The following is a 14949-nucleotide window of genomic DNA, read 5'->3' as shown; positions in this document are numbered from 1 at the left end:
CTGATACAGTAACTCACTTCAAACATTGCATTCAGCACTAAGGTCTAAAAGCTAAACTATAAAGTATATAAACATTGATATTTTATAGTAGTGTTGGAAATTTCTCTATTGAATAAAAAGATAACAGAAGAAAGTCACGCCTTGCCTTTGATCCAGAAGGAGACCAATGGATGTCAAGGTCAGGAAAATGAAGCAGACCCTCAGGAGCAGAGCGACTTGAGACAGAGCCTGTAAATAAACACAGAGATCCATGGATCCTTCGGAGGGTGGAGGAGAGATATTAGCAGCTAACACTGCCATGGAACCAGCCTGCATTTCCCAATGTACCAGTTGTCACTCTCTGCACAGAGACGTGGATACTGAGGACTATTTGCTTTTTCTAGTGACACTTAGTGACCTTATCCGACACTTCAGAAAGGAACAGATAATTTCATCATGAGCTTTTGCTTAAACTGTTATGTTTACTTGTCTATTGTAAAATTTTGTCTTTGATAATTACATGAAGCATCAGAACCCCCAAATATGGATAAGTAATTCACATTTAAGAGATAAGTATTTCATTCTAGTACATATTTTCAACATGAACAACTCATTCTGGTGTGAAATCCAAATTTTCTTTACATAAGAAAATATATAAAGGAAAATGTGTTCATCAGTGCTGTATTGGTTTTATTTTAATTTTTTTATTCTTTTATTCTTTCATAAAAGCTAGAGTCATCCAGAAGAGAACACTTTGTCTGAGAAAATGTCTCCATGAGATTGGCAGCCTGTTGGAGGTGGTCCTGAGTTGTGTGAAGCAGCAGGCCGTGTAAGACATGGGAGAAAGCCAGCAAGCACTCCTCCTTCATGGCCTCAGCTTCAGTTCCTGCCTTGGTTTCCATCAATAAACTGTGACATGGGGTGTACATAAGCCAGTTAAACCCTTTCCTTCCCAACATTGCTTATGGTCATAGTATTTGTCAAAGCAATGGAAACCAAATTAGGACAAACATAAACCAAAACTTAAGAGAAAATGCACACATACACTCACTTTTATGCTTTAGGAAATCTCTATATTCATATTAACAATATTCATTTTTAACAAGACAGTTACATCTACATCTGACACCCAATGTTTGTGGTACGAATTCATGAAAAAGCCTCTTGCCTGTGGCCTTGTGGGTCCCAACTCAGGCCCGAGCTACACTCGGCCGGTTGTGGTGATGAACACTGGTTGGATTTACTGAAGAAAGCAGAGGCAGGAGGATCCCTGAGGCCTAGGAGGCCTAGGAAGATTGCTAAGGAGAAGCTTCGGCTGGGGCCCAGACACAAACAGTGGCAGTGGGACCATGGAGGCAGCGGCTGCTGCTCCAAGTTGCTGGATGCTTCTCATCATGTTGGTGACTGCAGTGATGCTGCTACCTGGGAGGAAGAGCTTACTGTTGCTTGTTCAGAGAAGAATTGCCAGGACCATCATGTTATAAGAAAGCATTGACAAAGGTCAGTTTGGAAAAGTTTGGCAAGAGAAATGGTGGGGAGAAATTGCTGTGAAGATTTTCTCTTCTAGGGAAGAGACTCATGGTTCCAAGAGACAGACATTTATCAGACTGTGATTACTCCAAACCACAGAGGACACACACACACACACACACACAAACACACCTTCAGGGAACCATGACCATGCTTAACAGTGACTTTGAAATCTTCAAAAAGAAGACAGGAGCCTACAAAGATGATTCCACATGGACTATGATAAGGCCATTAAGCTGATTAACACTACTAAAAGACTGACGTTGGACTACAAACTGCTCAGGACAATTTTGAGATGGCTAGCTGAGATGATCCAGCCTGACAGACTACTTGAACAAGTACTTGAAACAAGCCCTGCACTTTCTCATTATGCAGCAGCTGAACAAATGATACAGGACTTGACAATTAACCCCAAAATAGAATTTTTGTTTAAAAAAGAAAAAGGAGAATATAAGTATGAGGTAGATCACTGAATCTACCCTGAGGAAAAAGATAAAGAAATAATAGGATAAATGGGTAGATCATTGAATCTACACTAAAAAGAAAAAGGGAAAGATATAAAAATGACAAAAGGTAGATTATTGAAACTTTTATGAAAAGAAAAAAGAGAGATATGAATATAATAAAAAAAGATCAATTTTTGACTCTACTTTTAAAAAGGAACTACATGTTTTAAATAGGATAAGTAATGAAAAATTTTTTATCTGAATTTGTCAAATGTTACTAGACTGGACATTGTTATATATAATGGAGTTTTACACCTGAATCTGTCAAACGTTAATGGACTAGACATCATTAATGTAATCTTGACTATCTATATTGTATATACTTACTGCATATGATTTTTCTTGTATTAGTTATAAGCTTTTTTAAATTTTAGACAAAAACAGGGGAAATGTGGTGGTATTGTGTTCCCCAAAATATTGTGTGTTCACTGAAATAAACTTATCTGGTGTCAGAGAGCAGGATGGCCACAATAATAAACATGAGGATAGGCAGTGGTAGCACACGCCTTTAATCCTAGCATTTCAGAGACAGAAATGCCTCTGGATCTCTGAGTTCAAGGCCACATTAGAAACAGCCAGGCATGTTGACACATGCCTTTAATCCCAGGGAGTGGAGGCAAAAAGAGAAAGATTATATAAGGCGTGAAGACCAGAAACTAGAAGGATTTGGCTGGTTAAGCATTTGGCTGGTTAAGCATTCAGGCTTTGGAGCAGCACAGTTCTGCTGAGAGCCATTGGGATAAGGACACAGAAGCTTGCAGTCTGAGGAAATGAGACCAGCTGAGGAACTGGCGAGGTGAGGTAGCTGTGGCTTGTTCTGTCTCTCTGATCTTCCAGCATTCACCCCAATACCTGGCTTGGTTTGATTTCATTAATAAGAACCTTTAAGATTCATGCTATAGTCATAGTACTTGTCAAAGCAATGAAAACCAAATTAGGACAAACATAAGCCAAAACTTAAGAGAAAATGCACATATATACTCACTTTTATGCTTTAGGGAATCTATATATTCATATTAACATGTTCAAAGTTAACTTTTGAATTATTATATCAAAAACCTTTTTTCAAGAAATTTAAATCATACATTTAGTTTATGTGCCAAATAACTTCCTTTCTTTTTTTTATTGAAGATAGATTCTTTTCTTGTACATATGCCAATCACAGCCTCTCCTCCCTCCCCTCTTGCCAAACCTTTCCCACTTCACCTCTCCCCCTCATTAGTCTTAGTGTCTGCATTGTCGGTGTTCTCTCTGAAGCTGTCTCCTGTGCCAACGTGTTCAAGGTAGTTCTCCACTTTCTCTTCCATTAGGTTGGGTGTGCTGGTTTTATGCTTATTTCATAAGCCTCTGTGTGTGGTTTATTTGGGAGTTGGGTGGTGGGCCCCCCAAAAGAGCAAAAACAATTAACAACACTGGAATCTCTGAATATCTTGGGTGTCTGTTGTTATAGACCCTTTTCATTTCTAATTTTGTTAATTTGAATACTTTCTGTCTTTTAGTCTGTTTGGACTAGGTTTTGTCCATCTTGATTTTCTCAATCAATTCTTTGTTTCATTGAATTTCTTCATTGTTCTCTTTGTTTCTATGTTATTGTTTCAGCCCTCAATTTGAAATTTCTTTCTGTCTACTCTTTTTGGGTGTGCTTACTTCTTTTTTGTTCTAGAGATGTCAGGTATGCTGTTAGGTTGCTAATATGAGATCTCTCCATTTTTTTAATGTATATGTTACATTTCTTGATATGAACTTTCCTCTTAGCACTGCTTTCATTTTGTCCCCTAAGTTTAGGAATGTTGTGCATTTATTTTCACTGAATTCTCAAAAATATTTCTTTCTTTGTCTAGACCCATTTTCAGTCAATACAGAGTTGTTCAGCTTACATGAGTTTGTAAGCTTTCTGTTGTTTGGAGAAAGGTCTGTTGAAGTGCTGAGAAGAAGGTATATTCTTCTGTGTTTGAGTGGAATATTCTGTAAATATCCATTAAGTTCATTTTGTTTATAACCTCAGTTAGCTCCAGCATTTCTCTGTTTAGTATTTGTTTCCTTTTTGGTGAGCTTTCCACTGGTGAGAGGTATTGAAGTCTTCCACTATCAGTTTGTGAGGGTCACTGTGTGATTTAACCTGTACTAGTGTTTCTTTTATAAAAGTGGGTGCCCTTGTGTTAGATGTTAAGAAATGGAATGTCATCTTGGTGAATTTTTCTTTTGATGAATATGTAGTAACCTTCCCCATTTTTTTTTATTAGTTTTTGTTTGAAGTTTATTTTGTCATATATTAAAATGGATACACCAGCTTGCTTCTTAAGTCCAGTTACTTGGAATAACTTTTTCCAACCCTTACACTGAGGAATGACTGCTGATTGTCAAGGTATGTTTCTTGTATTCAGCAAAAGGATGGGTCCTGGTTTTTATCTGTTAATCTGTGTCTTTTCATTGAAGAATTAAGGCCATTGATGTTGAGAGATATAAATTAACTATGATTGTTATATTTTGTTGTTGTTGGCAACAATGGTGGTGGTAGTGGTGATGATGTATGTTTGTGTGTATGTGTGTGTGTGACATACAGAGAGAGAGAGAGTTTGTGTGTGTGTGTGTGTGTGTGTGTGTGTGTGTGTGTGTGTTTCCCTCCTTTATGTTTTGCTGAAATGAGGTTATTAATTTCACTGTATTTTAGTGGGTGTAATTAACTTTCATGGTTTTGATTTTTCCTTCTAACATCTTCTGCAGGGCTGGATTTGGAGATAGATATTGTTTAAGTTTAACTTCATCATCAAATATCTTACTTTCTCCATTTATGGCGACTGAAAGTATTGCTGGGTATAATAATCTGGGGTGGCATTTGTGGTCTCTTAGAGTCTGCAATGCATCTGTCCAAGCTCTTCTAGCTTTTAGAATGAGCAGTAAGGTGTAATGAGAAGTAAGGTGTAATTCTAATATGTCTGCCTTTATATATCTTGCTTGGTCTTCTTACTTGCAGAGCTTCATATTTTTCTTTGTTCTGTATTTTTGGTGTTTTGATTATGTGATAAGAGGACTTCTTTTTCTTTTCCAGTCTATTGGCTGCTCTGTATGCTTCTTGTATAGACATCTCTTTTTTTTCAGGTTAGGAAATTTTTCTTCTTTGATTTTGTTGAAAATATTTTCTAGACCTTTGGGCAAGTATTCCTCTCCTTCTATTTTTATTAGTCATAGGTTTGGTGTTTTCCTTGTGTCAAGATTTCCTGGATGTTTTGTGTCAGGAACTTTGTAGGTTTAGCATTTTCTTTGACCAATGTATCTATTTCTATTACTGTCTCTTCAGTGCCTAAGATTCTCTCTTCCATTTCTTATATCCTGTTGGTGAAGCTTGCCTCTGTAGTTTCTATTCACATTCCTAAACTTTTCCCTTTCAGGATTCTCTGAGTTCATGATTTCTTTATTACTTCTGTTTCTAGTTTCAGGTCTGAGCAGGTTTATTTGTTTCCTTTCTCCAAATATTTGTGTTTTCCTTGAGGTATTTTCCATTACCTGTATTTGTTTTTGTTTCCCTGGATTTCTTTAGGGGATTTATTCATCTCCTCTTGAAGAAGATCTATCATCTTCATATAGTTTGTTTTAAGGTCTTTTTCTTGTGCTTCTTCTATATTGGAATATTCAGGATCTACTATGGTAGGGTAGCTAGACTACTATGATGGTTACAAATTTCTCTTTCTGTTACTGTGTTCTTTTTTTTTTTATTCTCTCATATATTAAATTCCAACTGCAGTTTCCTCTCACTGCGTTCCACCCAGCCCTCCTGCACCACCTCCCCTCTCCTCCAGATCTATTCCTTCTCTGTTTCCTTTCAGAAAAGAACAGGCCTCCCAAGGATATCAATGGAACTTGGAATAACAAATTACAGCAAGGCTAGGCATCTACCCTTGTATCAGGCTGCATGAGGCAACCCAGTATGAGAAACAGGGTCCTAAGTGCAGGCAAATGAGTCAGACAACCCCCACTCCCACTTTTAGAAGTCCCATGAGAAGACTGGACTATACTCCTGTAACATATCCACAGAGAACCTTGAACAGACCCATACAGGCTCTGGGACTGTCACTTCTATCTCTGTGAGCCCTGCTCAGTTGATTCTTATCTGGGTTTGGAGTGCTGATTTCTGTGTTTATTTTAGTTGTGTGGGAGTTTTGTTTCTGTTTCCTCTCGAGATTTTTAGAGTGCATTGGCTGAGTGTTCCCTGTTTAAATGGCCTGCTTAGCTGGTGTGTTCCTGGGGAAATGTTTGCTGGTGTTGGAGGCTGGGGGAAGAGAATGTCAGGGGGAGATGATCTGAGGGATCCACAGGAGGTATGGGCAGAGGAGCAGGAGAAGCTGACTCTGTGTTGTAACGTTAAGGGTGATTCTGAGAATTGTGTCTTGGGTAACAGAGGGTGGGATAGGCCCAAGGTCTGCCTACCTGGTCTTCTGACAGGTGTGGCCTGTTTGAGCAGGAGGTGTCCACCCAGACTGGGGGCTTGTAAATAGCATTGGGAAGGAATGGAATGGGAAGGAAATGGCAGCAGGGAATGGTCTGTGGGATTACTGGAGGCTTGCACAGCAGGGAAGGGAAGCTGGCTAGTGTTCTGTTGCATCACTAGGGGAGAGCCTGAGAACTAAATCTGAGATTGAGAAAGTGAGGATGGTCCAAGGAAAGCCTATCTCATCTTCTACATGCCAAAATTTAATAATAATGCTTATTGAGTATCTGTTATTTCTAGTTTCCAAATGATGTGTTTCTTAACTTTGTTTCTATAATCTCAGTGTTATAGCTGATATACATACATACATATTCTCTGAGATTCAGAGGTAGCACAGTTTTTCCATTATTGCAAAGGAAATAAATGGTTCCTGTGAAATTGAAACTAGGCCTGTTGTGCTCCAATAGTAGAGCAGCAACAGTAGAGCACGCGTGATGAACAGATTAAAGGGGACGGGACAAGTAGAGCCCTAACAACTTACATCATGTAGCCCAGGTTTAGAGCTAAATGAACCCTGCTTCAGGGTGAGAGTGTATCAGCAAATTCAAAGGGCTGGATGCACAGCCCCAGGGAGGTTTCCATGTTCCCTGGTGGTGCTTAAGTCTCATCCTTATGAGAATATCAGAGATGTGATGTCATTGGTTGACTAAATCGTATTCTAAATACTATGCAAACATCCAACATTTCCCCCCTCAATAACTATAGGCAGTTGGAACTGACTTAGCTACTTGTTCTTCCTACAATCTAATTGTACCCACCAAAAGCTACAAACGGTAAGCAAAAGGTGACCAGTTGCAATCCCTTGAAAGCAATTGCTTAGTAGAAGAGTCCTCCTACTAAGTTTGAAATCTCATAACTGTCATTGCATTTCTTAGTGTTGGGATACTGAGGAAGAGAGTCAGAGCCTTTGTCTACTCAGAACACGGAGCTTAGGGACAGCCAGCATGACAACAGGAATCAATGATGAGGTCATCAGTAACTACTGCATTGGAAACATTTTGTTAGCTGTAAGAATAACTAAGGTGTGACTGAGTAAATTAATATTCAATTATGTGAAACAGTTTCTCCTTAAAGAAAAATGCTTTTCTTACCATATTGTTTCACTTCATTTTGCCATATGGACTTACAAAATGATTTCTGCCAGAAAACTATTTATATTTTATTTATTTATACATTATTTTATTTATAAATTTATAAATGCTTATAACATCCTAAGAATTTGAAGTCACACACACACACACACACACACACACACCTACCTATTAGCCATGTGACCATGGACAAATTATTTAACATCTAAAATTTGCCTATATATTAGATACATTTGACATAAAATATGACTTTAGTAAGAACTAAAATAAAATACTTAGGCAAATAATAAGTTCATCATCAGAATACTTATTGCTGTACTTAGACATTTAGGGTAATATTGATTATAATACCACAATGAAGTAAGAAACAAATATCTATTAGTACTTCCAAATATCATAGGAAACTCAAGACAAAGTGTATGTTTTTTTCTGGTTGGAAGGTTATGATGAGAAGAGAAAGGAAGGACTCTGTTGCCCTAATTTGCTCCCAAATTGTGGGAAACAGAGTAGACACCAACTTCATACATGGATCTAGCTACCTTCTGATCAGGGTGCTGGGCTAATAGACATCCACAACAGCCTGTCTGAACATCACATTTGACCTCCTCTTCCTTCTAACCAATCAGGGCTCAGTTTACACCATCTTAGCAAATGTCCCCTCCAGATTTCAATTTGCTCAAAACAGATGTCCTTGAATCTTTCTCTTTCTGCTTCTCATTCATCAGATCTAAATGTCAGCATTATAATTAAGATCTGTCCAGCATTAAGGCATTTTGTGACAAGCACTCCAACTAATATTCTCTTCTATTTCCACATCAATTAATGACATACCTTTATAATTAATTTTCCAGCTTCTAAGAGCATCTCTCTGTTTTCCATATCTTTAGTGTTTTAGAGCTATTATTTCACATTATAAAATATATCATATCACATGAGTTTCAAAACTTGCAGGGGCTTCAGCTAGCACTCAAAGCAAAGCTAAAACTCATCATTCTAGCTATCCATGTTATATTACAATATGGTCTCCTTTCTTTCACACATTTTAGTTTAATTGTTTGATAATCTTCTACTTGCTTGTAATATATTTTGATCAAATATAATTCTTCCCTTATTTTCCCAACCACATTACCCTCCCAGCTTTACTTAACCCTTTAAGGCCTACCTGTATAGGCAAGGGTGAAAGGGCTATCTACTGTCATATGGATAGTCTCCGGGGCCTTCATCAGTGAACAAAACTGACTATCCATCACTTAGCAGCCATCAACTGCCAATAACTTTTCAGCTAAGGATGAGGCTTCATAACTACTCTGCTGCCCATGATGGTATTTGGGCTGACTTGATCTTTTACTGGTCTTATTCATACAGAGTTACTGTGAGTTCATGTGCACAATGACTCTGTCTTGTATAAGTATTGTTTTGCTGCAGATAACTACAGCCTCTGACTCTCAAACTTTCTGGACCCTCTTGCATTATGATTCCTGAGCCTTGGGAAGAGGAGCTGTGATATAAATACACCATGTAATGCTGAGTACACAGTCTTTTCTCTGTATGTTGAGTGACTTGGGATCTATGCATTATCATCTACCACAAAAAGAAGCTTCTCTGATTTGTGTTATGATGTGCATTAACTTATAAGTATGAAGGTTAAAATTTAGAGACAGTTTATTATTCTAACTATCTAAATATCTAAATATCTCTAATATTAGAGTCTTCCCTAGAGTCTATGTCCTGGGCAGCTAAGATTTTTGCCTAGTTAAAGGCATAGGACATAAGTTCCATCTTTTGGGGTGGGGTTTAAATTCAGTGAAAAAGTGACTGGTTACTCCCTCAATGTTTGTGCCATGATTGCACCAATGATTATTGTAACAGGAATCTTAAAGGTCTTATTAATAAAAACAAACCCCGAGCCAGGTATAGGGGTGAATGGTGAAAAATCAGAGAGACAGAACACGCCACAGCTAACCTCACCTTGTCAACTTCTCAGCCAATCCTGTTTCTTCAGACTGGAAGCCTCTAAGTCCTCATCCAGAATGAATCTCAGCTGAACTGTTTGTTGCTCAGAAGCCTAAAAGCTTAGCCAGGCTCTAGTTCCTGGTCCTCATGCCCTATATAACTTTCTGCTTTCTGCCATCACTTCCTGGGATTAAAGGCATGAGTCACCATGCCTGGCTGTTTCCAGTGTGGCTTTGAACTCACAGAGATCCAAGTGGATCTCTGACTCCAGAATGCTAGGATTAAAGGCATGTATGCCACCATTTTCTGGCCTCTATGTGTATCTAGTGGCTGTTTTGTTCTCTGACCACAGATAAATTTATTAAAGTGCACCATATATCGGGGAACACAATATCACCACAGGTTATACCATTCCAGGTCAGTTGTTATTATAACTTGCAAGGTTCTAACATAGGTAAAACAACTGTTGCACTTTCCAGCACTATGAGAGCTAGCCAGTAGGGGTGAAGCTTCCAGATAAAATCCAGCTTGATTTCTGCATTTCCTACGAGTATAATTTTCTGCTGATCAATTGGTTGATTGGTAGATTCAATCATTTTTCTAAGTTGTTTAATCTGGAACATCCTATATAGCCCACACCAAATTTGAACTCTTGGTCCCTCTGCCAGGTCTTCCTGAGTATTGGGATTATAGATGTGCTCTACCACATCCTGGTCCCTGCTTATCATCTGTAAGTCATTTAGAAGTGCAAGTGTTCCTAACAACCTTATTCCCCACTCAAGGCTGTTTTTGTCTACTGTGCCTTCTACTTAGAATGACTTCCTCCATGATCCTTATTGCTCATTTAATTCAGATATTTATGCAAAAATGTGCCTTCATCCATCCATGTAAAAACATATAACACTTCATCCTTTTATAATTATCTACTTAATTGCATGACTTATGACATGTCTTCTGTGTACTTAATCTTTCTGTGAATCCTCTGTTCATTATTTACCTCCTCTCACTAGAAGGTGTGCTTTTTTCATGGTTGTGTCTCAAGTGCCTAAATCCTTGACACATAGTATTCAATATACATTTGTTGAAAAACTAAGCAAATAAGTGTGTACATTTGCATTTAATACTAATCCCTTAATTACACAAAATTGAGTAAATAATTATTATATTAAACTTTAAAACTAATATTTAAGCTTTAATACATATCCAGTTAAACCATTTAATCAGAAATTTAACATTAAGATATTAAATTATTTTAAACATAATTATTTAAAATACTAAATTACTTAATATTCACTTATGCAATCCTTAAAGGGACACAAGTATTCTAAAAATGTTTTGCACTAAAAAATGTGAAAAGGCTTCAATACCCAACAATTGAGTCTGTCTGTATCATATTTATGTTAATTAAGACACATAACTATTTGATCTTCTCTCATTCATACATAGTCCTTCTAGAAATGTATAGGGTACATGTACAGCATGTATTTATGATAAATATGTATGAGATTGTACAGGAAGACAAAAGCTCTGTCACTGAATTCACAGCACCTAATTCTTATTCTCTATGGACAAACCCATAGACCTGCTAGATGAGAATAAAAAGGGGAAGACAATAGCAATTATCTGTTTTGACCAATTTATGTTATAGTCTCCTGAATTTTGAAGATTATATGAGTCACATCTTGTTTATTCACTTTGCATGACAATTATTTTCATTTTCCATTGGATTTATTCCAATTTAATTCTATCTACTACTATTCACATCAAATAATGTATGCCTAACGTGTTAAAATAGAATTATTCTAAATTACATTTGACTTACTGTTATTTATCATAAAAGAACACAAGGAAGTTTCTTAAAAATCTTTAGTGTAGCCCCCCAAAAGCATAATAACTTGCTTCAGAGATAAATTTCTTGTTTTCATATAGTTTGTAGCTAATAAGTAAATGTTAACGTAAAAATTATGCAATCAGACTTTGAGTGTCCAAAGTGAAATTAAAAGGCTGCATTTGCAGTACTGGAGAGATGCCTCCACAGTTAAGAATGTAGCAACTCAGAGACTATGGCAGAATGCACAAGTCCTGACAAGTGCCAACATTGAGAGGGGGAACTAGACACTGGGCAGGAGCATCCATTCTCTCCAGTGGAGTCCTGCTGTGTCTCTCAACCACACTCTAGTGCAAGTTATCTACATATGATAACCCCACAGGAGCATCCATTCTCTCCAGTGGAGTCTTGCTGTGTCTTTCAACCATACTCTGGTGCAGGTTATCTACAGATGATAACCCCATAGGAGCATCCATTTTTTCCAGTGGAGTCTTGCTGTGTCTCTCAAGCACACTCTAATGCAGGTTTCTGTCCCCTCACAGAAATTCAGTGGTGCTTCTGTGCAGTTCTGCTTCTTTTTACCTCACTTTGGCATATTTGTTTTTTGTCTCATTGGTCATTTGCCTGTTTCTTTGCATGCACGCATGCACACGTGTGTGTGTGTGTGTGTGTGTGTGTGTGTGTGTGTGTGTGTGTGTGTGTCTTACTCCCACTTTTGGTTTGGAGAGCATGCTAATGTAGCCCATATTTCTATATCAAGCATTTGTTAATAACATCATCCCATGAAGTGGACCTTATCAGGTTAAGACTTGATCTCACAATTATTACTAAAGAAATTTAAGGTAAAGTCTGTGGGTCCGACCACTAAACACTGTAATTAAGTAGCTACTGCACCAAGTTCAGGGAAAGGGGAATATGCCTCTCACAACTTTCTGGTGGTCATCATGTTAAATTTTTAACTCCAAAAGTTATTTATACAGAAGTTTCACATTTAAAGTAAGTATTTATCTGCTCTAGTATTTGGATAAACACAAAAGCCTCTGCTATTACAGCAGATTCCCCAGCCCCAAATCAACCAGAATCTTTCTATATGATTATGGGCTAGAGTAGATGAGATTAATAAAAATAGTGCAGTTGGATTTTAAAGTCTTCATACACCTTTGGAAATTTCATAATAGAAAGGCATTATACAATTTTGCACATAAGCAAGCTTTCTTCTGAGTCATGTTGCAAGTGTTAAGTAAAGAAAAACATATGAGGGAAATAAATATGTCCTTCTGAATTAACTGTTGTCAGGAATGAAGCTGTCCCAGCTCCAATTTCAGCTTGAAAAAGATTTCAACACTAGATAATTCTCTTTGCCTATCAACTATACCAGCTTTTTCTATACTTTTCTTATGATAGGAGAGAATTCTGAGTTCCAAATATGTCTCTTAATATGTACAATGCCTGCCTAAATTTTACCCAAGAACAAATCACATGCCCCCAAACATTGAAATCTATTGATGAATTTAATATTGAGGATGTCATTTCAAAACCAAAATTAAGGCCCATATTCTTGAAACAGATAATTTTCCAGTTTTAACTTTGTGAAAAAAGAGTAATACAAATACAAAGAATAAAAAAGTACTTTAAACTGTACTTGACATTGAACAATGTTGAATACAATCAAGAGTTTGATATTTTTATGGAGATGGTCTAGGGTTTTTTGTTTGTTTTTTTGTTTGTTTTAGTCTTATGTACATATCTTAAAACTATTACTGTTCATACAACTTAGTCATATTTTGTTTGAATAAAAGTAAATGTATTAAACAATATAACTGATAGACAAATTCTATGATCCCAGAGAAGATGATTCCAACTTATGCCAAACAATGACAATGAGCTTTCTGTGTCTATGGACTCTGTGATTCACCTGACCACAGAATGAACAAACTCAGGGAAATCTTCTGTTTGTACTGAACATATGCACAATGTTGTATTGTCATTGTGCTCTAAGTGGTACAGCACAGATAAGTACAAGAAGTCTAGAAATCATTAAAGTATAATGAAGGATGTGCTTACACTGTATAAAAGTACCATGGGACAAATGTAATAGATTTGACTACCCTTAAATTTTGGTAGTTATGGGGTAAGAAAAAGGTACTGGAATCAGTTCCCCTAGATACCATAGAGAGATTATATGCAATTTAATCATTTAGGAAGGTTGATGTTTACATGTGGCTGCTAAAATTAAGGTAGTTCACATGGCCATTTTGAAAGTCTTACTCATACAAGAAACTCTTGAAGGCAAAATTTGTCATCTGTTGACCTAACAGCAAGCCATTGGTTTCATAATTAGTTTTTGAATATGTAACAAAATCTTAACAGTAGACAAGTATACACTCAGTCATTATACTTTCAGAATATGTTTTCATATAATAATTGTTTTTATTTTCATTTTAAGAAACAGAATCTAGATTTAAGTCATTGTTTTCTGCTAAAACTAATAGTCCATTCTGTTTCCTATAATTTTCCTTTAATTTATTTAAAGTATTTAGACAGAGAACTCATGCAAATTTACCTAGGTGAAATCATTAAAAGAAGGAATATTTGTCTACTAACTTTTAATGAAAAAAGTGAAATAATTCAGAAATGTATATGGGCAACACCAGAAGTTACTGTCTTTAAACTGTGTTAAATGAGCATTGTCTCCTTCCAACTATATAAGAAGTTGCAGCAAATTTCCTTAATTTAACTGGATGCCTTGTGGTATATGCTATTGTTTCCTCACCCAGGATGTGTCTCTCATTTCTTCTATGTGAATCGTTTGCTGAATCTGCTAAGTCTGGCAGGTGCCAAGAGGAAAAGTAAACACACTCTCCTGGGGGCAGCATCACACTTGGTGTGACTCTCACTCTCCTGGGGGCAGCATCACACTTGGTGTGACTCTCACTCTCCTGGGGGCAGCACCACACTTGGTGTCACTCTCACTCTCCTGGGGGCAGCATCACTCTTGGTGTGACTCTCACTCATTTCTAACCCTGACCTTGTACTAGTTACCAGTTTAGTAGAGGCTGGGGAATGACACCCACATAATGAAACATGGAGTTTGTTGACAAGAAATTTTGATTATGTTCTGTAAATTTTGAAATGAAAGCAACAAGATAGTCTCTGAGAATTCAACTTGTTGTCTTTGGCCACAATGTGTGTGAATTTTGGAGGCAAACTAAATCATAGCACGTTCTTTTTTTGTTTTGTTTTGGTTTTGGTTTTTGGATCTCACTCTGTAGACCAGGCTGGCCTTGAACTCAAAGAAATATGCCTGCCTCTGCCTCCTGAGTGCTGGGATTAAAGGCGTGCTCCATCACCGCCCAGCATCACAGCACATTCTATCAGTTAATAAAGAATATTTTTAAAATACAAATGCAAATCATACATTCATGGCTAAATAGGAGATATATATATATATATATATATATATATATATATATATAGTACATCATGTTGAGAATATATGCTTTTATGTGTATGTGTGTGTGTATGTCAAGCAGATGTTGAATTTGCCTCAACTCTATTTTCCTTTTTCTATGTATT

The 14949-nt window shown here is 37.0% G+C and overlaps 1 protein-coding gene across 1 annotated transcript in view; it reads right to left on the bottom strand.

Annotated features, from left to right (window-relative positions):
• The window catches only part of Agmo (alkylglycerol monooxygenase), a 165869-nt gene that overhangs the window by 720 nt on the left and 150200 nt on the right, over positions 1-14949 (bottom strand). Inside the window, exon 11 of the mRNA XM_036206357.1 lies at positions 146-228. Coding sequence (XP_036062250.1) covers positions 146-228 — 83 coding nt within the window. The remainder of the gene's footprint in view (positions 1-145; positions 229-14949) is intronic.

This window comes from Onychomys torridus, chromosome 14, assembly GCF_903995425.1.
Source record: "Onychomys torridus chromosome 14, mOncTor1.1, whole genome shotgun sequence".
In the NCBI taxonomy this organism is placed as follows: Eukaryota; Metazoa; Chordata; class Mammalia; order Rodentia; family Cricetidae; genus Onychomys; species Onychomys torridus.
Note: the sequence above shows the minus strand (reverse complement) of the source record. Positions and strands in the feature narration are given on the sequence as shown.